The sequence below is a fragment of the Macaca nemestrina genome, chromosome 10, assembly GCF_043159975.1.
Source record: "Macaca nemestrina isolate mMacNem1 chromosome 10, mMacNem.hap1, whole genome shotgun sequence".
Taxonomy (NCBI): domain Eukaryota; kingdom Metazoa; phylum Chordata; class Mammalia; order Primates; family Cercopithecidae; genus Macaca; species Macaca nemestrina.
In genome coordinates, this window is record NC_092134.1 from 52,093,106 (window position 1) to 52,118,238 (window position 25,133).

A 25,133-nucleotide genomic window follows, 5' to 3' on the forward strand; every position below is an offset into this window, starting at 1 on the left:
TTTGAAGACAAACTCTGATTTTCAGGATTTTACTCTCTTGGATTGGAGATGATGCCTCAGGCACAAAAAAATGATTTCTATGGGTGAGATTGACATATTTTAAAGGAGAAGTTTTCCATATTTTAAAGGAGAAAAGGATAATTGTAGATTGGGCTGATCACAAAATATTTCATATAAAAGGGAAGCCAGGAATTAAATAAACAAGGTTGTTGATAGTTGAAAAAGTAGCAGTCAAGTTATCCACTCTAGGAAATGGTATTTGCAAAGGTGGAATTGGTGATGCACAAACCGTGAAAGTACTTTTCAATTCTGGTTAGAAGGAAAGGTAATTACATAATTAAATCAAGATTAAACGAATATCTTTGTAATGAAGATTAAAGATAATTCTTTAGACATTTGAGGAAACACTGAAAGGTTTTTAGAGGACAGTGCTATAATTATTGAAAGTAAAACCTGGCCAGGCACAGTGGCTTATGCCAGTAATGCCAGCACTTTGGGAGGCTGAGGTGGTCAGATCATTTGAGGCCAGGAGATCGAGACCAGCCTGGCTAACATGGTGAAACCCCATCTCTACTAAAAATATAAAAATTTAGCCAGGCGTGATGGCATGTGCCTATAATCACAGCTACTCAGGAGGCTGAAGCAAGACAATCGCTTGAACCTGGAAGGCAGAGGTTGCAGTAAGCCGAGATCACGCCACCACACTGCAGCCTGGGAGACAGAGTGAGACTCAAAAAAAAAAAAACAAACCAGAAGGAAAGAAAGAGGGAAAGAAGAAAAAGAAAGAAGGAAGGAAGGAAAGAAAGGAGGGAAAGGAAGGAAGGAAGGAAGGAAGGAAAGAAAGAAAGGAGGGAAAGGAAGGAAGGAAGGAAGGAAGGAAGGAAGGAAGGAAGGAAGGAAGGAAGGAAGGAAGGAAGGAAGGAAGGAGGGAGGGAGGGAGGGAGGGAGGGAGGGAGGGAGGGAGGGAAGGAAAGGAAGGAAGGAAGGAAGGAAGGAAGGAAGGAAGAAAGAAAGAAAGAAAGAAAGAAAGATAGAAAGAAAGAAAAGAAAAAGAAAGAAGGAAAGAAAGAAAAAAGAAAGAAAGAAAGAGAAAGAAAGAAAAAAGAAAGAAAGAGAAAGAAACTCACATTTATTGACCATTGCCTTTGTGGGAGGCACTGTTGTAATCATATTATACATATTTTCTTATGAAACCTTCATAAAAACCCTATTAAATGGGTACTATTATCAGCTTCATGGTTTCATATGAGGCAACTGAACCACAGCAAAATACAGTGACTTGTTATGGATGCACAGCCCAAAAGGACGCGCAAAGGAATCAAGCTCAAGCGATTTGATTTTAGGAGTCACTTTGTCACCCACTCTGCTATAAAGTCTGTCTTCCAAGCAGATTTTTTTAAATATCAGTGTAAGAAGCCTGGAGATAAGGACCAATTAAAGGCTGAGAAAAAACTGTGGTGTCAGTGACAGTAGAAAGTAAAGGAAGAGGCATTAGAAAGTATGAAGGGGAAAATGACAGTCATCAAATAGAAGGTGAATGAAATGGCCATCATAAGTGACAGAGGGGACAGTGCTGTATGGTATTTGGACAGTCATACCACAAATTGGCAGTCCCAGAATAGCATGCTAAAGTAAGCGGTCTGTGAATAAAGTATCTTTTCACTGACAGAGATAAACCACCCACATTGGGAAGAATGAGGAGGAGACATACTGTTCCCTTTGGTATGTGACTTTTTTGAGTAACTAATTTCATTTTTCACAATTGCAAATACAAACACTAACAAATTCAAGTTTTACCATTTCAATATGGTTGCCAATAGGATAGCTATTTATGGAAAGGATTGTCTAATAAGTAATTTTAAATAGTGAGACATGGCTCATGACTGCAGGGGATTATGGTGTAGAGGAAATAAGCCTGTGTACATACAGTGAACTGTCTACCACAGTCTTGCACATGATATGAGTGGCATCGCTCAAGGGATGGAGAAGATTTGAAGGGTATGAATTGAGGAAAGGCCATTCCAAATGGAGAGAAATTCAGTAGAACAGAAGAGGTAAAGTGCAAAGAATGGTGGGTATCCATTATAGCTAGAGAGAAGAGATACAATAGGTAAATCTGGAAACACAATTTAGGGGCAGATCAAGAATGACCTTGAAGGCCATTATTTCAATAGTAAATTAAAAACCATTATAGAAATTTGAGTTATATAGTAAGCTAATAAATGTTTACTTTAAGGAGGCTAATCTGATGGTAGCACATACAATGAATTGCTTTGGGAAAAAAAGAAAAAGTGGAGAACTAAAATTAGTATCTATTGAATACATATTGGCTGCTAGGTGCTTTTGTAAATATTATCTTATTTAGTTCTTATAAATTGAGATCAATTTATAATCATCTTCAAATATGAGAAGACTGAGTCTCAAAGAGATTAAGTACGTAGCCAAAAAACATATAGCTGGTAAGAAGTTAATTTGGCATGCATTCTTTCATTCAGTTACAATTTATTGAATGTATGCTGTATGCCTCAATCCCTATTCCAATAACCTCTCACCACTTCTACTGCCACAGCTCAGTGCCAAGCAACAATTATCTTCTACTTGAAAATTGCAACGACCTTCTAACTTGTATCCTTAGCTCTCACAACTCTGACCTGGCTCAAGTCCGTGCTTGAGCCAGAAGTATCTTTATAATGTACAAATTATGTTACGTTTTTGTGCTTAAACCATCTGATGGCTTCTTATTACATTTAGAATAAACTCCTTTTCAGCTCCCAAGGCCCAACATGATCTTACTTTTCTCTTGTTTACCTCTCCAATTCCGTCTTCCTCCACCCCCAACTCCCCTGTCCTTCAATTCACTCCAGTCACACTGGCCTTTCTTGGCTTTTATCAGTTGCTCAAACATTTAATTCCACTCCTTTAATAGGAATTTTATACTATGTTTCTGCTTGAAACATATTCCACCATACCCCTACTCCATGCCACTTTTCAATGTACATGTGTCTACTCAAATGTTGCCTTGTCATAGACATCTATGTCCCCAGAACACTATAAGCATTGCCTACTTTACTACCTTAGTCTAATTTACCTTCTGTAGAACACATAACAATGGCTCAACTTATTTTGTTTATTTATGTGTATATGTGTTTATACAAATCTTCCTTCTTCACTGGAATGTATGGTCTTTGAGGTCAGAGATTCACTTGGCTTTATTCTTTGCTTGCTGAAGACAAAAGACGGCACATAGTAAGTCTATAAAAATTAGATGACTGAACCCCTAATCAACTCAGACACACAGCATATGAAGTCTCTGCTCTTAAGCCCATGGAGTTGGGAATCACAACTTGTGAACCAACAAATTCAATAAAACATAAAAGATACTATAGAGAAAATTGCTTAGAACTATGGGGCCTGTGTATGAAAGTGGTAAATATTGCCTCCAGGGCAAGAGAAGGATGGATGTAGAAAGGAAGCATTTTTGTTGAATCATGAAAATCAGGACAAAGTGTGTAGGGAGATAAGGCAGGAAGGCATGTGATGGCATAAAAATGCAAGAGATGGGAGCCAGAGACCCTACTCATATACCAATTAGACCACAACTGCAATTGTTAAGGAGAGACTTAAAACCTAAAAATGAAGATCCAGGCATTTCCATTTGGATTTAGTCATTTAACCAAAGTTGCACCCACTTGCTTAATTAGCCTGGATTAAAAGTTAGAAATCCGAAGCCTGGCAAATGCTCTTGATTTATTTATGTTTTTTAGACCCTATTGATCTTTTATCTAGAAATTTTTGAATCTAGTCATTTCTAAATCCCTTTTCATACATGGACAGGTTGAACAGAGAACACCAGTATATCTAAAAGGCTTGTTTGTGCCAAATCAGTTGTCATTTAGTATTTCTTAAACAGTTCAGGTCACTATTTTTCCGACAGTAACTCCAAAACTTGATGACAATAAGCATGCCCTTATGTAATGTGTGCAACTCTTTGTTCCTGTCTTCAGTTCAGGCATAGCAAGTGCAGCCTCCCCTCTGCACCTTTAGATATGGGCTTGCAAATTATTCACAGACCTGAGTGCTCACCACATGTTGCCTCCTAAAATGTCACTTTCTAGTCACAGTAACTTACTGATATCAATAATAGGACAGCTTGAGGCCTATGGAGGATACTAACAGCATTCTTTATTGAAGAGTGTTTCTTGAAAATGCACAATGATTCAGAAGTTGTACTGATTCAAAATAACTATTTCTTGCAATTAGTACTTTTCTTGTTTGTGTTTTGACACAAGTGATAACACTTCCATGCCTGATACTTCCTCTAAAAGGAAGTACTGCTGATGTCCTCTAAAATCTATTCTGAATCTTAAACCTGAAATGCATGCCCCAAAATTTAGTGATGCACAAGTGATCCTTTGGGAAAAGATGGTCAAATATTTGATTGTCTGAAATTATTTTTAAAAACACACTAAATTATGGTTCAGGCCTACAGGAAAGAGAGTAATTTTCAGAGTTAAATTTGTACAGGGGTAAGTGATCATGTCCTTTTACTGGAAGAACTGTCACTTGACCTTTAAAAAAGTTGAATTCTAGCTGCAAAGAAAATCCATTCCAGACTAAATCCCTTTCCATACATGGACAGGTTGAACAGAGAACACCAGTATATCCAAAAGGCTTGTTTGTGCCAAATCAGTTTGTCATTCAGTATTTCTTAAACAGTTCAGATCACTATTTTTCTGACAGTAACTCCAAAACTTGATGAGAATAAGCATGCCCTTATGTAATTAATGCTACCCTTAATAATCTGTTAGCATATCATCATGTATTAAATTCAGTTATTTCCAACTATTATAGCATTGCCCACATTGCTGTATTTTTCTAGCATTGCTTCTCTCTCAAGTCAACATGCCCAGATATATGCCTTTTATAAATTTTGTATGGTGCAGATTATTTTATAATTGAGAATAATAATGCAATGCAATATTGCTTTGGAAATTTCAATGCTGTTCTTTTTTACACAATTGATACTTCTCTCAGGTTAAGGAAAAGCACATCTAGAGTTACCATCATGTAGTACACAGTCCTGGTGTAAAACCTAGCCATCCCTCCCATCTGTTCCATTTCTCCACAGTCTCAAGTATGTCAGCCCTAAGACAGATGCTAGAGATTTTGCCCTAACAGTTGTAGACCAAAGGATTTGAGCTCCCTTATCTCATTTTCTTAGACTGCGATTACTTAAGTCATCCTGCTATTAGAGTTTGTGATTTAAACAAAACAAAACCAAAGAAAATAAAACTTTTTCAGTGGGCATATTGCTCAATAATTTCCCAAACAAGTGTATTATCAATATTTCTGTTCATAGAACGGAACGATTTGGGCACATTGGGTTGCCTCTTAACCAAATTCTCACCAGGAGACCCAGACAGATCAGACTCTTGGGATCAGCTAGAATCAGTACTATTGTGACAAAGTGGGAAACAAAAAGCTCAAGGGGAGGTAAGGTACAAGAAAAACATTTCGTTCTTTACAACATAAAATGTTGTACATGGTTATAAGGTAAAATAGAAAAAGCTATTTGGACTACAAAAACAAAACATTATAGAACACAATTTACTGAAACAAGAAGCACCTAAATATAAACACTGATTGGCATTTTCTTTAACATTTACAAATATTTATTCAGTACCTCTTCTGTGCCTGACCTTGTTCTAGACTTCAAATTCATCTCTGAACAGAATATATGAAAACAAAGAGCCTCCTTGAGCTTACATTTTATTGGCAGATGACAGAATGAGGAGTAAATAACATACTGTGTTAGAATGGCAATACCTTGGAGAAAAAATAAAGCAAACAATGGGGATAAGAAATTCCTTATTGGAGTTTTTAGGTGGGGTTTTCAGGGAGTAGGGGAAGAGACATTCAGAACAGGTGATATTTGAGTAAAGATTTAAAGTAGCCGAGAAAGTCAACCATGTGGAGATAGAGGGGAAGAGCATTCCAGGTGAGCTGCAAAGATCTTGAGGCAGAAAAGAGGTCTGGGTTGTTTCCAAAGAACAACAAGGAGGCCAATGTTGCTGACTAAGGTGGGAGTTTAGGCAGAGAGATGACATAGGTAGAATAGATTGTAGCAGCTGTTTTGGCTTTTATTCCCAGTGAGACAGGAAGTGATTGGAGAGTTATGAGCAGAGAAGTTACATGATCAGACTCAACAGGATCAATCTGGCCTTTCTAGTGGAATTTTTACTAGGGAACTAGTCAGAAGTTTCAAAATGAAAGTGTTCTAATATTTAAAAATAGCTGTTGTACCACTCATATAATACACTTCTGAAAATGTTATGTGCTCCTTAGGTTATTAGTGCATATTTCCTTGCTTTTTTACTACGTGAAGCAAAAACTAATAGTAAATGTAAATTTGTTTCTTCCCTTTTAATGTCCCTAACCTATGACATAACTAGAAGTGTCCCTTTCCCTACTGGATTTAACATTACAACTCTTACAACGTGCTTTAACTCTGTGAAGGCCTCCCCTAAATTTTCTTCCACATATTTCGTGTTAAGTCTCATACCTTCCCCATTGGTGCTTGTCCTGCGTGGAATGCCATCCCCACCTCTTTCCTAGCTGCCCACCTCTTTCAAAGCCAGCTCCATTGCCACAATGCCTTCACAACACCTTCAATGGCTATTAACCCCTTTTCCAAAATGACATACTTCAGAAGGTACATCACCAAGTTTTCATGTTGGCAGCTGTTTGTGTATTGTATTGTATTGTATGGTATTTTTGGACAGTTTCAAGTGTTTGTTTTGTCCATCTAACAGGGTATATCCTGGGAAATTAGACCCATATCTATTTTCGACACCAAACACAAGTCTCAGTCCACAACAGGTGTTCAATAAATACCTAATAGGTATTTTTTTTTTGATCCTTCAATCCATTTCTATAAATATATCTGTCACAGTGAGGCTAAGCTATTTGAAACTGGTTTTCAGTAAAGGAATGTCACTGGGAGACCTGAGGGAATGAGGGATGATAGAGCAAGCCAGGTGAGGAAGTGCTTCTACTTTTTTAGTTTCAGAGCACGGGTGTCGCTGTTCCCTTTCCCAGGTGCTGAATACCTTACACGCAGACCTTACTCAAATGAAACGGCAGTTGATTTATGTCTCTTCAGCTACTATAACTTAAATTTGTTGTTTGCCCTTTGGGTTTTTTTAATGCATTTTTGGTAGCCTCTATTACAAACACAGAAAACCCTGTGTTGAAAGGCATTTTATTCATTATATATCTTAACACATTAATATAGTCTACCACAGTAAGTAACTAATTGATCAATAGCAGAAAATAATCAAATTATCCATTTGGGGGTTCATAAATGATTTTCGTGAAATATTCCTAAGCATAAAACACACATTCAAAATAAAGCAATTATTATACCATGTTTTTATCATCTGTGTGTAAGATCAAGGCATACTAAAATAAAGAGAATGTATTTTCCAACATAGTCCTGCCAAGTATATATCAATTTGAGTTTCAATGAAAGCACATAGCTACTCTCTCAATAATGAGTGATCTCAAATTGGTTTTGTAAGTGGATGTCAATTCTAAAAATCAGTAAGAGTCAGTGAAATTATAGATGCATTTTTCAGGGTTCTTTTGCATCTTTTTGTTATCAAAACAACCATTTATTATTACTAAGATATTTTAATTTCATTAAAACAGTAGTGATTATAGATAAAAACCAGTGTACCATTGAATTTCACACCTTACATTGCTTTCGAGTGTTAGAAATCAATTTACCTTGGAGTTTTCTCCAAGTGAGATGTAGTTTCTTAGTCCAGACAAATAACTCCTAAGATAGACCCCTGGACCCATAGGGCATACTAAAATCAACCACATCACTAGAATGTGACTAAAAGGACCAAATTTATCTTCTGCCTCTCTATGTAAGCATTTTCTTTGCCATGGAGATAGTAAGACAAAGAGAGCAGGGCAAATGGAAAAAGCCACATTTAGATCCCATAATGCATACTTGAATATGAACATTTGGGCCATTTTCTCATTGAAGGGATAAGATATTTGCTGATAATATAATTCCACTTCTAATTCCATTAGCACGTAATGTTCTAATTTTCATAAATAAATGTTGGGAATAATTACTTTTCTATGTCAATGCTTCATTCCTAATAAAATCAATGGATGATGTGTGTGTATTACTCAAAGGAAAAAGGAATTCTGTTATTCTATATAGTATCATAAAAAATCTTGTAAAGAATGATTGGTTGTTTTAAAATATTGTCATTAAAAATAATCACAGTCATATTTTTCCATATACCTGACTAATAATCTTTGCTATATACTTCAGGCATGAACTTCTTGAAGAAGCTCGGAGAAAGGGATTACCTTTTGCCCAGTGGGATGGGCCGACTGTGGTCGCATGGCTAGAGGTAAGAGAATGAAACCAGGAGGCCCTTAAATCAATCACTTCTAAGTTGATAGTTTATTTGAGACAGGTAAAGGCAAGTTTCTGAAATCACAGCACCCCCTTAGTCTGGATTTGCTCATAAGGGACTATTTGCTTACTAGGGAATAGGTTTGTGATTTTATTCTGACACTTTTTGTGATTGTAGCAGAAGAAAGCATGCAGTGGGATAAAAGGAAGTGTCTCTAAATTACACCCTCTTCATTTCTAGAGCCAGAGAAGAAACAATTTTTTCTTTTTTGACACGGAGTCTCACTCTGTCACCCAGGCTGGAGGCAGTGGCGAGATCTCGGCTCACTGCAAGCTCCGCCTCCCGGATTCACACCATTCTCCTGCCTCAGCCTCCTGAACAGCTGGGACTACAGGTGCCCGCCACCACGCCCGGCTAAATTTTTTTATTTTTTATTTTTTTGTATTTTCAGTAGAGACAGGGTTTCACCGTGTTAGCCAGGATGGTCTCGATCTCCTGACCTTGTGATCCACCCACTTCGGCCTCCCAAAGTGCTGAGATTACAGGCGTGAACCACTGCGCCCCGCGGAGAAGAAACAAAGTTTTATTGTTGCAAGAAAACATCATTCACATCCATTACGCCAGGGTCCTTTCTTATTAGCAGGTTACAGAGAGCCCTCTCCATATTCAACACTTCTGTAATCCAAGAGAGTAAGATCACCTAGATATACCGAGAGACATTCCTTTGCCTATCATTTAATTGCTGAACCTAATTCCCTAAAGCCTAGGGACCAGCTAGGTTTAGACACTTGGGATAAAACAGAAGACTTACCCCTTATTCCCTTATGTGTCCAAACTGAATGCTACAATAAAAGAATTGTTTTTAGCATTTCCCGTACAACATAGTGTTCTGGAAAAATAAGGGAGTATCTGAACAGGGTGGAAGGCAGCAGAAACCGATTCTGATATTGAGGAAACTACATATTTGACTGCAAAGGGCTCTTTTGTGTCACTTAACAGTAGTGCTCACTGCCCCTTCTATTCAGTTCTCTCTGTGAGCTGCTAGTAGCTGCTGGGATATGCCTGGGTCAGGGCAAAGAAGAATCCAGGCTTTCCTTGCCTGACAGAGATAATTATACACAGTGTTTTAAATGGTCTTGGATTATAAAATTATCTATCTTCATTTTATTATAGCTAGAGCTAAGAAATAATCAATAACGAAACATTAAAGTCCATTTTAGTTTTAAAAATAGACTTACATAGCTATATCTAGAAACATGCTTTGTATTTTTTCTTGGACTGAATGAAAAATGCCTGTATTTTGCTTTTACTTTATTCTTTCACATCAGACAGGGAAATTTGGCATATTAGCCATCAGATATTAGCGATCAGAGCTGCTTCTTTCAACCGTGTCTTTAAAATTACTATATTTAAAAAATCAATCACAAGACAAAATGCTTAAGAAATCACACCTCAGAAATGATAGCAGTTCTTTGTTCGGTTTTTTCTCCGATAAAATGAGCTGCAGTTTGACAAAGAGTTCGCTGCTGTTTTGGCAAGCGACGAACAAATCCTTCAGATAAAAAGAAAAAAAAAAACAGATTTACTGACATTAAGGTGATAGGAGATGACAGACAGTGAAGTTTCTGCTAATTAAACCTATTCTGAGTACATAGAAATTGCCTATAATGTGATTCCTAATGCAACTTAAATTATGAAATGGAATAAACAAGATGAATGAGCTGAGTGATCCAATGAATGAAAGCTTTAACTTCATCTCCTTTCGCTCCTTCTTGAGTGCACAGCCTGTTAAGAATTTTGTGTCGACGAGAATTCCATGCTTCACACTCCATTTATCCACATCAAAGACTCTTAAAGGTCTAATTATGGATGACATTGGTAACAATGTATTGGCAGGCATCTGGGTGATGTTAACTTGTGTGGAAATTCAAATATCTTAGAAGACAGGGGTAAAAAAAATCATTAGGATCCAAAGAAGATATGTTTAGATGTTAGTTATTTTGAACAGTTTGAGTTTATAAACTAAATATTTAAGTCCTATCTTCGGTCATATATAATGTACCCGTCAAGGTCAATTATTTGTGCCTAACCCACTGGAAGAAAGCAGCATCTTCCTCTTATTTTCTCTTATCACTATCACAACCCAGTCCACACTGACTCAAAAAGTTTCGTTTGTTGGCATTTTTTTTTCAAAAGAGAGAAATATTCTTTAAATGTTGTAGAATTTTTAAACTAAAAGGATGTTTGTACTGGTTATCTATTGCTGTTTACAAATTACCCCCAAATTTGGCATTTATGATCTCATGACTTCTATGGGTCAGAAGTCTGGGAATAGCTTTGTGATGGCCTCTGCTCAGAGTCTCTCATAGGACTGCAATCAAGGTATCAGTCAGGGCAGCAGTCATCTCAAGTCTGGACTTGGGGAGAATCCACTTCCATGCTCATTTATATGGCCAGGGTCATGATTCAGTTTCCTGCTGGCTGTTGGCCAGAAATATTAGTTCCTTGTCATATGGGACTCTCCATATGGCTACTGAGATCTGACTTGCTCCAGAGTGAGAGCTCAGCGGGAAAGAGAGAGCAGAAGGGGACTAACAAGAATGAAGCCATAGTTTTTTTATTGCCTGAACTGGAAAGCGACATCCTATCACTTTTAGCATCAGCTATTTATTAGAAATAAATCACTGGGCCAAGCCAACCTCCAAAGGAAGGAGATTATAGAAGGGAATGGATATCAGGAGGTAGAGATCATTTTGACAGCTATCACGATGCCTCAGAAATAATCAAGCTTGATTCCTTCATTTTACAAATGAGGAAAATATGGCTGAGGTTTAAATGGGTTACATGACTCACCAATGAGACTGGAAAGGAATTAGGGCTCGGGTCTTCTGATTTGTAGTCTAGAGCTCTTGGCACCGTATTTTGCTGATTTATAGTTTTTCTTCTTTATCTCACTTACTTGTTCTCACTCTCACAATTCTCTCCTTTGTTCAACCTATTTATTTCAACAAATATCAAAAAAATATCAATCAATCTTTTGGACATTCAAAAACAAATACGTAAACTGCTACATTTTTGTTGTGTTTTCTACTTCTTACTCATAACTAATGATGGGGGGAAAATGGGAGAATATTCCCGCTTTAAGTGATGTTATTCAGATGCTGAAATATAATGCCTGTGATTGGCATTCACGCAGTGCTTGAGGGTGCACCAGACCCGTGCTCTGTTGATAGAACTACTGGTTTAATTGTCTTTCAAGAGTCTCACAGCAAAATTAAAAAATCAGAATATCTAATTTCTTTTTTTTTTTTTTTTTGAGACAGTTTCACTTTGTTCCCTAGGCTGGATTGCAGTGGCACGGTCTCGGAGCCGCAACCTCTGCCTCCCGGGCTTAAGCAATTCTCTTGCCTCAGCCTTCCATGTAACTGGAATTCTGGAATTATAGGCACCCGCCACCACGCCCGGCTGATTTTTTTTTTCTTTTTTTAATTTTAGTAGAAACAGGGTTTCACCCTGTTGCCCAGGCTGGTCTCGAACTCCTGAGCTCAGGCAATCCAGCCATCTCGGCCTCCCAAAGTGCTAGGATTACGGGCATGAGTCACCACGCCTGGCCTCTTTGTTTGTTGTTGTCTTCTCTTCTCTTCTCTTCTCTTCTCTTCTCTTCTCTTCTCTTCTCTTCTCTTCTCTTCTCTTCTCTTCTCTTTTCTTTTTTCAGGCAGAGTCTCATTCTGCCCCCAGGCTGGAGTGCAAAGGCCTGATCTCAGCTCACTGCAACCTCTGCCGCTCAGTTTCAAGTGATTCTCCTGCCTCAGCCTCCCAAGTAGCTGGAATTATAGGCACCCGCCATCATGCCCAGCTAATTTTTGTATTTTTAGTAGAGATGATGTTTCATCATGTTGGCCAGGCTGGTCTCAAGTTCCTGACTTCTAGTGATCCTTCCACCTCAGCCTCCCAAAGTGCTGGGATTACAGGCATGAGCCACTGTGCCTAGCCTTAAAATCTCTAATTTCTGATGCATTATTAATTTTGTTACTTTCTTTAGTTTTTCAATGATTTGAATTTTAACTTCTTTCTTAGTACATCATTTCACTCTCCAAAAGGCATTTTCATATATAGCATCTAATTAAGTTCACACATCTTTCACATGGTATAGGAAGGTAGGTGGAAATGTGGCTTAGCTACACTGCATGTTTTGATCAAAATCACATGGCTGGCTATGGCACAGCTGTCTCTTTCTGTGACAGAATTTCTCTTCACTCAGAATTTCAAAGGAGCATTATAAATTGAAGCCACTCATTAAACAAACATTAATTGAGTCCCTTATCAAATGTGGCTTGTAGCCGTTCTAGTTCCTACATACAAAGGGGAACTTGGTGCCATGCAGCAATTACTTTTATCACTAGTAATATGAATTAGTTAAAATAGAGTCTCTGGAGCTAGCATTTCTCAATTTCAAATCTTGTTTCTATCACTACCTTGCTGTTGTTTTTAAATACATCATTTAATTTCTTTGTGCATCTATCTCCTCTGGGGAAAATAATGGTAACATTTTATCTCATGGGATGAGGTCATGTATGTAAAATACATAAAATAATTCCTGGCATATGAGACACTAAAATGACAACTATTATTATAATTTGTTAATGCATTTTTTCCTATCTAACAGCTTTGGTTGGGAATGCCTGCATGGTACGTTGCAGCCTGCCGAGCCAACGTGAAGAGTGGTGCCATCATGTCTGCTTTATCTGACACTGAGATCCAGAGAGAAATTGGAATCAGCAATCCACTGCATCGCTTAAAACTCCGATTAGCAATCCAGGAGATGGTTTCCCTAACAAGTCCTTCCGCTCCTCCAACATCTCGAACTGTGAGTCGGTTTGTGCTCCTCCCCTTCCCCAATGCTGGGCAAATAGCAGCGTGTCTAAGTCTACAGAGCAAAATTGTGACAGCACACATTTCAATGTCAGCTTGAATTATTCTCAAGAGATTTAGCTTGCTGTTTATTAAACTTGCTGCTATTTTTAATAGGTTTTCAAATGAGGAGCTGTGATTCATATCAGACTTGAAAGCTAGCATAGCAGACTTTTGAGCTAGCATCTAAAGTTTACATTTTTCTTCCAAGCAACAAGACCCTGAGCTTACTCTTTTTAAGTTCTTCCTTCCCTCCCTCCGTCCCTCCCGTCCGTCCGTCCTTCCTTCCTTCCTTCCTTCCTTCCTTCCTTCCTTCCTTCCTTCCTTCCTTCCTTCCTTCCTTCCTTCCTTTCTTCCTTCCTTTCTCTTTCTCCCAGGTAATTTCTCAGGAGATAAGATATAAGCATTAATGCTTACTAAAGATGCAAGGCTTAAGTGACTACTTTACTTTTTTTTAGTTTTAATATTTTTTATTTAATATTTATTTCTAAGTTATTTCACTTGAGATAATGGTCTCCAGTTCCATTTATGTTGCTGTAAAAGACTTTAGTTTATTATTTTTTATGACTGCATAGTATTCCATGGTGTTTATATATATTTTCTTTATCCAGTCATCCACTGATGGACACTTAGATTAATTCTGTGACTTTGCTATTATGATCACTGTTGGGATAAAGACATGAGTGCAGGCTTTATTTTGATATAACAATTTCTTTTCTTTTGGGTAGACACTGAGTAGTGAGATTGCTTAGTTGAATGCTTGTTCTATTTTAAGTTCTTTGTGAAATCTCCATACTGCCTTCCACAGAGGTTGTATTAATTTGCATTCCTACCAACAGTGTATAAGTGTTCCCTTTTCTCTGTGCCCTTGCTGACATCTGTTGTTGTTGTTGTTTACTTTTTTTTTTTTACTCAGCCATTCTGACTGAGGTGAGATGGTCTCTCACTTGGTTTTAATTACATTTATCTGATGATTAGTGATATTGAGCTTTTTTATACGTTTGTATAATCTTATATGTCTTCTTTTATAACTCACTATTTCTTAAGAAGTTTCCATAATTATGAAATTACATGATTTTGATGTTTCACAAGTACCAAATGGAATATCTGGAATATCCTTTTCTTTCAAAGTCTGCTTGTCTTTCAGTTACAAATTCCTAATCATCTCATAATTTTTTACCTATCCTAATCCTAGAAAAGAACAAAACGTGACAAAAAAGGCATGCATCATGACAAATTCAAACACAAAAAAAACTCACAAATAGTATTTCATTATTTATTTATTCCATTCCTAAAGTATATATTTTGTTCACAAAGTATATTATTTCTGATAATTACTAGATTTCCCACATCTCATATCTTATACAGCATAATAAAATATGGGCGAATGAGATAAATTTTAGCAATAGGTAAAATATTAAAAAGTCATATTGCTTTATTGCAGTTTCCAGGCAGAAAAGTAACTTAAGTATAACTTTTTATACATGATCTTAAACAGTTCTGAATAGTTTGCTTCATTTCTATTTACACATTTTCCTTCCCCTTATAGTAGATTCTAATGCCAGAAATAAAAGGTCAAATTTAAAAGGCTTATATATTTCTTACATAACTCCATTTTAAGTTCTTCCCAAATAACATGTAGGAAAAATATATAATTTTTAAAACTCTTACCTGTATTATTTTTAAATAGATACAAATGTTTTTCACCATACCTGCATTATGACTCAAGCTAAAAGACAATTCAGAATACAGTAACCCCTTGAACAAGATGGGAGTTAAGGGTGCTGACCCCCCACAAAATTCAGCTATAATTTATAATTTGACTGAATATAATTTAGTCAAAACTTCAGCTATAAATTTTGGCTCTCCCAAGACTTAACTGCTAAGAGCCTACAGTTGAGTGGAAGCCCTACTGATAACATAAATAGTTGATAAGCATGTATTATGTGTGTTTTATATATATTATATGCTCCATTTGCACAATAAAGTAAGCTAGAGAAAAGAAAATATTATTAAAATCATAGGGAAGATAAATGATATTTACTATTCATTATGTGGAAGTAGATCATCATAAATGCCTTTATCCTCATTGTCTTTATGTTGAATGTATGCCAAGGAGGAGGAAGGGGAGAGATTAGTCATGTTGTCTCAGGTGTGGCAGTGGCCGAAGAAAGTCTGTGTATAAGTGAAATGATGCAGTTCAAACCTGTGTTGTTCAAAAGTCATCTGTGTATTTAAAATAAAACACTGAGATCATTAAAATAGTTATTGTAAATTGAATTTAAGTCTGATGAAGAGTTTTCTGAGTAATTTCCAGCTGAGAGAGAAGCATCATAAATGGTTTATATCCACATTTTCCTCCCAAGAGCAAATGCAAACAAAATTATTAAACATCATGAATCTTGCAAAAATAAATTTGAAGTCCCGACTTCCAGATGAAACATAGGATACACTTTATTATTTTTATTTACCAGTGTAATTCATTTCTTAGTGGACAATAGGAAATTTAAAAACTATTTTTCTAAAACTACTTAACCAAACTGAAAGAATTTAAATTATACAATATTAATTAACATTCAGTTGTTTAAAGAACAGGAAGTAAATAAAGCTTATGAGAGTCTTTATGATCTAGCTTCAGTTCACCTCAAAGGCTTTATTTCCCCAGGTCAGGAACTACTTTCAGTTTTTCAAACTTCTTTCCCCTTGGTCAATTGTGAGCTTTTGTAATTGGTCTTCCCTTTGCCGGAAACTTTAATCCTACTTCAAGGTCACCGTATTTTTCCCAATTCATTATTCATTTATCGATTCCTTTATATATTTCCTCTGAAAAGCTTTTCCTGAGCCTGCAAAGTCTGGGTTTGGTTTCCCTCCTGAGTTACCACTCCATGTACTTATAAACAACATTTCACAGTTCTCTCTTTTCTTGATTTATCTCACATGAGATGAAATAATGATAATATCAGGTTTCCATCAACCCCAGGCCTTAACAATAGTGCCTGGCAAATTTTAGATATTGTGTAAATATTCACCTTAAAATAATCATTGTATAGATCACTCCACCCACATACTGCATGTACTCTGCTGAAGTATAAGAAATGTGTGTGTCCTTGAGATCAGAAAGGGAAACTACCAAGGAAAATAAGTATGTTGACCAGTAGATTTAGTACAAGATTATATCGATTAACTCCTAAATGTACAATAGAAGCAAAGTGTGATAGAGCTTCAAGACAGGAGAAATCACTACCAGCTGGATAAGGCTTCAAATAAAAATGAACATTTGCAGCATAAAAAAATATATTGTTTATAGCATTTAAGTTTTATATGTGTTTATTGAATTAATACATGATCCTGTATAACATTTGTAAAATGCTGAAAAATACAAAGATGGCAACAAAATAATTTAAAAACATTAAAAAATACTGATTCCAGAGATAATCAATGTTAATTTTTTCACTATTGAAAAAATTTGATGAAGATCTTTTCATTCTTTTTTCATTATCTTTTTATAAATATGGATTATTTCACATAACATATTAATTTTTACTTTTTTGGAAATTTAGTAATGTAGCATAAGCATTTTCTTCATTTTATTAAATATGCAATTGCAACATCACTTTTAATTGCTGCATATCTCCTTTGTAGAAATGTGATAATTTATTTAACCAAATTCCTACTAGTGGACATTTTTTTGTTGTGTGTAACACAATTTTTTGTTGTGTGTAAAATATGTGCTTGTAATTATATGTTGCATAAACTGTGGTTATTTCCATTGCTATATTTTTGTATAGGGAATGCATTTTCTTAATACTTTCAAACTTTAATTGTCAAATTGTGTTGTGTTGCTGTCTTTTCTCCCTTTGTCAACATTGGTTATCTCCCTGCTTAAATTTACATTTTAAAAATCACTACTAAATGTGCAAGTTTGTATATTCCTATTAATCAGGTATTTATATTAATTTTCCATTCATAACCTTTCCAACTTATCTAGACTATTATAGGAATATTTATCTTTTTACTAATGTGTAATAGCTCTGTATTCACAGAATATATATGCCTCTTGCCAGATACTGATGCAAATTATATGAGACAGTTAAGTTGTGTCTCTAGGCTTTAAAATTATCTACTAAATGTTTCCTCTTCCTTCTACTCCATCTACATGGAAGCATTTACTCATTTCTAATATATTTCCAATACAATTTGCTTTGCAAAATGAAAATTCCACATAAATCGCTATTAATGAATCCACTACATAAAGTCATAACCTAACATTATGTGTTAGAATTCATACTTACAAAACACAAAGGCAGATTTTTAAATTTTTTTTCTGTTTTACAAAGTTATTTTATGATGTCTTCTAGAACACTACAGTTTGTTCAAATCATACAAGTTATTTTGCACACTGAGGTTTGGGCTTGGGTTCCTCAGCCAGATATTTCATGTTTATTAACTGAAGTTCTGAGGAGAAAAAGACACGGTACTTGGGCTTTTTTTTTTCCCCCCTACTACTTCTGTTTGATTCTGCCTCCTTTCCTGCCTAGATATAATGGACTGGACCATCAGAAAGGAAAATTTAAATGTCACATGTATGATTACCTTGGGCCAGCCCTAAATTTCCAGTTTTCTGTTTCTTTTCCCCAAGCTACTATTACTATAGAAAGTCTCTTACCTAGTAGGATAGAGATGGAGATATCAGTTAATTGAAATTTGGTTGAAGAAGGATGTCATAAAAATAAATGTATTCTTTGAATACTTTATCTGAGGTAAAAAATATGAAAATGCTCAAGCATTGCAAATTTAAATGGAGCACCTAAAACTTTGTTTGCATGTTTCCAGTGTCTGTAGTTCCACATTATTCTTTTAGATAATCTTATCTGGAAACATATTTAATTTCTCTAGTTGGTGTTTCTTTTTAAAGTGATGACTTCAAGATAACTCAAAAAGCCGTTTGAATGAGGAATCCTTCTGGAAATTTACAATGTCTTCCCCAGACTTTGACAAAATTGTGTTTTATTGACAGTGTGTTTCAAGATTTGCCTATCTCTGGTTTTTCCAACTAATTCAACTTAGTGCTTACATATGAGCCAAATTTTGTTTTATATTTTGCTTTATGTAACATTTATTTAAATTGATAAATCAAGCATTTTAAAAGCAAGTGCAGTGGAAATAAATAAGTTTGAAACTAATAAAGTGATTTTTGATAACCATATAATTCAACAAGATTGAGCATAAATGTAAGGTGTAAGATAGGCATTAGTCAGGTCAGTGTAATACAGAGACCTACAGAGTATTTCTTGAATTAAAAACTTGCTTGAATGGAGATTACCTGACAGAATTTCTAATATAATTACAGTAGTAGCCAACATCAGCAAAATGCTCACTGTCAGGCACTGTTTTAAGTGCTCTACATGTAATAGCCCATTTAAATCTCACAACCACACTATGAGAAAGGTACTTTTATTATAGCTGTTTCACAAATGGGCAAAACCAATGTAAAGAAGTAAACTGACTCAACTAAGGTCATACTCCTCTGTGGGTTTGCTCCTAACAAGCACATTTTCCTGCTTCTGCTTCCTGCACTCTATCAGTTTTCCTTCTTTTTATAGCATTCTTTTAGTCTGTGTGGTTCCTCTTTTCATTATTACTTACCTCATAAGCCTCAACCTTTATTGAAAAGAGGATGAGGTATAATTGTCTATAAACCTCAACCTTTATTGAAAAGAGGGTGAGGTGTAAATACCATTCTTATTGTAATGAGAAGGATTTATCTTATAATGAGAATATAGGGGAGAAATGTGAATCCAGGCCATTTGAATGTGAAAAATAATTTCAAGTTACTACTTTGTAATTCCATTACAAAGTAAAAAACACTTTAAATGACCTAGGTAGTAACAAAAGTTACTTTAACTAGTTAAGATTTAAGATTATTCTGAGGTCTGGCTGCTTTACGTATGCTGTATCTCTGACAGCAAGACTACTCATTATTTTCACCTGATTAATTTTCAGGAGGTATTTCTTAAATTCATTGCATTATTTATTTTTCTGTCATAACTCTTTCCAGAATGATTTAATTAGGTAAGTGCTTTAATTCTTACCATTTTTTAGAAATTTCCTTCTCCTTCTCACTTGATATTTTCTCAAAGTTCTATTCCATGGGTACCAAGGGGAGACAAGCAAGATAATCTCAAGCATAAAATTTAAAGAGGCTCTCATTGTCAGACATCAACCCTCAAAGTGAGTGTTTCCTTAAATTATAGCCTCCCGGGACCTCATGTGCCTCATCCTAGTCCCAGCCCTGTATAAAAACATATTGTATCATAATGTAAACTTTTTAGTGTTTCTTTCTAATCTGGAGCATGCACTTTTAGTCCCACTAAAGAGGTGCAGAACCTGAAATGAGGACAGGTTTAGGAAATGTCCTAGGGGAGTCATTGGTAAATGCTACTGTATAACTCAAGCTCCTTGATTCTAATTTGATATATAATTGAAATTTTATAAATTTCATGTTGGACTCAGATGATATTAGCCACAAAAAATGACTATTGGTTTGCGTTTTCTAGCTCACACATTTTTTAGGGAGGTTGCAGCACAGGCTACCCAGGGCAGTGAGTAGATAATTTTACAGGTATCTCAGAGAACCACAACCAAGTTATACAATATTTGTTTTTTATGCTTTTCCAACCTACTTTTTGTACTCTCTTTATCCTGAATCCCAAGGCACTCATATCTTTATGCCCTTTGGTTGTTCAAAGTTTCCCAGTCTAGCTATCTTATAGGGATGCTTTTCTCTGAAACTCTCATGCTCTAAATTACTCCCTCACAATGTACTTAGATGCAAGTTCCATCCTCTAAAGTGGTGGTGGAGAGAGAGCAATCTGATTGAATAATTGACTTACTACATATGCACTTCCCTATAAAATGAACTTGCTAAAACTTCAGTTAATGTCTACTTGATTAGGTTGTGTAGAAACTATTTCTGTCGGCTATTTTACAAGACTATATAGGGCAGGCAGTGCTCTTCACAAGTAAAACTGCATGTCAAACAGAAACAACTAACATACAGCTTCTGAAAGTTTTCCAACCATACTTTAGAAAATTGCCCTGGGTATATACTTTTTTTGTGAGGAAATAAATAGACAAAACCATAGCTTCCAGCATGTTCCCCGTCCCAGAAATGGTGACAGACTGGCAGACACAGACTTAAAGATAACCTGCGAAAGGTACTATGCATGTATCTATTCTAGTATGAGGTAATTAATACAGGTAGTTTCTTAAAGAAGGAGTGAGAGCTTCATTATTTGGATTACGATTCAAAGCAGAAGCTACACAAATCAATGTAAAGTTGATTTTACACTGTTCTGCAAGCTTAAGCCATTTAAGATTGGCTTAAATGAATTTCTTCTCAGGTAATCATCACTGAAACTCACTTTGAACCAACCGTACACACACTCAAGCGAAGCGCCATGATAACTGGTTGTAAAGGGAATGTAACAGATGCGTGCAGAAAAGTGCTTTTCAACATAGCACACTCCTCATAAAGTCAATAAAAACAATTTATTCCTAGTAATGTAATGTTATATATTCATGTGCAACTTTCCTTTTATAATGAGCATCATTGTTAGAAGCAGGGGATACGAGGAAGGGACTTTTAAGGACATAAATGACTTTTATATTCTAAATTTAATTTATAGGTGTACACAGATTTATCTTATAGAAAAAACATCAGCTGTACTCTAAATTCCAAAACAGTAGAAGGAAACAAATTCTACACATAAATTTGATGCCTAGCCTGTGGAATTTTTATGTGCATAGAATTTTCTTATAATTATAAACATTTACCACTCAATTCCGTTTGTTACTTAAGTATATATACAATCAAATGTCACTTAATGCCAGGTATATGTTCTGAAAAATGAGTCATGAGACAATTTCTTCATTTTGAGAATACCACAGAGCATACTTACATAAACTTAAATGGTATAGACTACTGCACACCTAGGCTATGTGGTATAACTTATTGCTCCAGGATACAAACTTGTACAGCATGATACTAAGCTGAATACTGTAGGCAATTGTAACACAGTGGTAAGAATTTGTGTATCCAAATAGTCTAAACATAGAAAAGGTACAGCAAAAATATAGTATAAAAGATAAAAAATGGTACATGTGAATAGGACACTTAGTGAATATGAAGGCCTAGGACATTTACTATATACTACTGTAGACTTTATAAGCACTATACTTTATACTACACACAATTCATAAAAAAAGTTTTTATTTATTTAGTAATAAATTAGCCTTAATTTATGGTGATGTTTGTAATTTATAAATCTTTTTTTGTTAACTTTTGACTCTTTTTAAATAATACTTAGCTTAAAACACAAACACATTGTACAGCTGAACAAAATTAATTTCTTTCTTTATATCCTTGTCCTATAAGCTTTCTGCTATTTCATTATTTTTCCCCCTCTTTAAACTTTTTCATTACCAAGACAAACACACACACACACACACACACACACACACACACACACACAAATTGCTGTAGGCCTACACAGGGTCGGGACCATCAGTATCACTGTCTTTCATCTCCATATTCTGTTCCACTAAAAAGTCATTGGGGCAGTAACACATATGGAGCTGTCATCTCCTAGGATATCAATGCCTTCTTTTGAGATACCTCCTGAGGAGCCTACTTGGGGCTGTTTTACAGTTAACTCTTTAAAAAACAAAAGTAGAGGGAGTATACTGTAAAATAATGATTAAAAATGTATGGTGTGGTAAATGCATAAACCAGTAACCCAGTCATTAATGATCATTATCAAGGGTTATGAGCTGCACATAATTGCACGTGCTATACTTTTAGACGACTGGCAGTGCAATAGATTTGTTTACACTAGCATTGCCACAAACATGTGAGTGATGCATTGCACTACAATAGTATAATGGCTCTGATATCACTAGGTGACAGGAACTTTTCAGCTCCATTATAATCATATGAGACCATTTGTTGTGCATGCACCCCATTCTTGACTACAATGTTAGTATGTAGTACATGACTGTATATATGTATGCATATACATATATAAGATTTCACTTACATCAAATTATACTCATCAATTTATACATAGTTACATTTTAAATTATATTATTTTTAATACAGGAAAAGTCGTGGTACTAGGTGAACGACAGAAAAACCCAAAGTGAATTATGGTGATGACTTGTAATGTTTGGGTAACAACTTTACTACACCAATTCTTTAAAAATTGGACCTTCCCCGAAACAAGTAGCAGATAATACATAGGATGTAAATTTCATTGATGTACTTGGAAAACCTTGCAATGTTCATAAAGAAATGATGGAATTTGATGGCAAGTGGTTTCGAGGGGCCAATACCTTCAATGATATGCCTGATCTGTATGTTACTAAGTGGACTTTGGTTTCGAAACTGTGCATTATTAAGTGTATAGAACTAATGCCAAGGGGTGTTTTATTTAGAAAGCAAATGGGACTTTATCATAGAATGTTGCCTGCTAGAGAAAACAATTTCTTTTATACTATGTTCTTCTCTACAATGGTATTGGATACTGGTGAAGAATTAGGAAGTACATGGGTTTATTAGTGTGGCTGAAAAATACCTTTTATTGAATAAAAAATAGCATTTCACTTCTTTCTCATCCGCAAGAATGCAGGGACACTTGCTATTTACTCAATCACACACACTAAAGGGAATCTTTCGGGAAAAGCTGATGCTGCTTTCCAGATAAGTTATGAGAATGTTTCCAGCTTTATATTGACAACCATTTTTTTTTTCCTTCGAAGGATATTGAGAATCAAAATTATGTGAAGGAAATTTTGATAACACAACAAAGTGCATGTACCATTGTTTTCTGAGTAAACAATTAAAATTACTTTATTCTACAGTTCAAATTTAATCAGTTCACCGTTATTACAAAAATTGATCTGATAGCCACATACCATTGGAATGCAAATTCTGATGATGCTCTTTTTCTAATAATTGCAGAAATGTCATTTTAAATCTACACCCCCCCAAGAGCTTCACAGCATGCCTCTTTCTAGTTAGTCTTTTTGAGTAGAAGAAACAGGAAGCTCTGAGCAAACCAGCCACGCTATCTCTTTTGTGCACACGGTAGGGGCAAGGGCACTGTGGTATTGCTGTGTTGCTGTTAACTCACAGAGGTGCTGCCTTTCTTCTTTACCACTGCTTGCCTCCCATGGATTCCTCTGCTTCCCTCTGGGCCTCCTCACTAGCCTTCAGGCAACGTTTGGGTGACTCATGAAGAAATGGAAAATCTTGCAGCTCCAGCAAAAACGGTTAGTCTTAATGGCTTTGTTGAACCTGAAGGAAAGTGACTTTGCTGCTCTTTGGATGAGGAAACTAATTTGTTTACTATAGACCAGAGTAATAGGGTGTGTTTTTATAGTCATATGCAATGATAACTAACATTTTTTACAGTTTTCTTTTACTGTACTCTCTTGAACTTTTTAAATGAAATAGTGTTAGATTATGGCTAATATCTTAAGAGCTTATAGTACACAAACAATAAGCAAGAATATAATAAATAGTATTCATGTTGCAACATTGGAAGTTTTTGTAACAAATATCATTTAGTATCGGACATATTCACAGGTAACAGGTTTCTAAACCGAATTAAATTGGTAATAGAAAAGATTAGATTGAATATTCATTTTTAATATGATTATGTGGTTTCTTGTGCTTTACCATCTTAGATACAAGCTTGATCAAACAAAACCCCCCAAAAAACCAAAAAAGTGTTATGTTAATTTGGTACTGAAAAGCAAAATTTTAGAGAATGTCTTGGGGACTTTGTAATTGTCACTTTTAAAAATAAGATGTTATGAAAGTCATTTTTTTCACGTAAAGTAACAAAGTTGGGCATATCATATATTTTATCTTTATCAGTTGCTTTTTAATTTGATGTCTTTTCAGTGTTATCCTTTGAAAAATTGATTATCTTCAAGTTTGTTATGGATAAAAACACCAACGTCATGTATTAATTTCATTTTTAGTTTAGTTTTGTTGTCCTTGGTTTTTGTCTTGTTTGGTTTTGTTGGTCGTTGTTGAAATCTATTTGATTATCTCCAAGCTTTGTTGAAGGGATACAGTCAGTTTCTTCACTTCACTAATTTACTTTGTATAAGATTTCTCTATCATATATACATATGTATATTTGTCATCAGAAATTTTTATTATAGCACACTACATTTTGAAAATTACACTCATTTAAGAATTTAAAAAAAGGTTTCTAATGACCAAATCAAATATTCACAAAATTATGAATTTAGCATTTAAATTAGAATTAATTGAAAACTATGTCGTTGCTGCCTAATTGCCTTTGAACTGCAAAACTGATCTCTGTGGGTCTGAGTCAGAATCTGTGTATTTATCTGCCTGTTATACAAAGCATTTTGTATAACAATTTTGTTTTTGCTAGAAAAATTTTACTGTATTGATTTGAAATTAATTTATATTTACCTGCTTTATTAATCATTTCCTGCTGCTAATACAGAAAGAATCTGAGGAAGGAAGCTGGGCCCAGGTAGGAGATTCATATGCTTTAAGACCCTTAATATCATTTAGTAGGCGATGAGAATATAAATTAAGAAACTGTCATAAGTCATAATATTGTAAACCTTCACTTAGCTCAATATTATACTGATCTGTATAGGTAAATCTAGATTACGTTAATACTTTATATGTCTTTTTTAATTACCATATTTTAAAAATAAGATGATTGCCGT

The 25,133-nt window shown here is 35.3% G+C and overlaps 1 protein-coding gene across 29 annotated transcripts in view; it reads left to right on the plus strand.

Moving 5' to 3' along the window:
• LOC105473289 (PTPRF interacting protein alpha 2) overlaps positions 1-25,133 on the plus strand; it is a 510,238-nt gene that overhangs the window by 460,797 nt on the left and 24,308 nt on the right. For 21 of the 29 annotated variants that reach the window (XM_011727001.3, XM_011727012.3, XM_071071359.1 and 18 more), the window contains 4 exons: positions 8,354-8,435; positions 13,108-13,308; positions 23,622-23,684; positions 24,902-24,931. In XM_011727001.3, coding sequence (XP_011725303.1) covers positions 8,354-8,435; positions 13,108-13,308; positions 23,622-23,684; positions 24,902-24,931 — 376 coding nt within the window. The remainder of the gene's footprint in view (positions 1-8,353; positions 8,436-13,107; positions 13,309-23,621; positions 23,685-24,901; positions 24,932-25,133) is intronic. The other 8 variants (XM_071071363.1, XM_071071365.1, XM_071071371.1 and 5 more) reach the window with 2 other exon arrangements.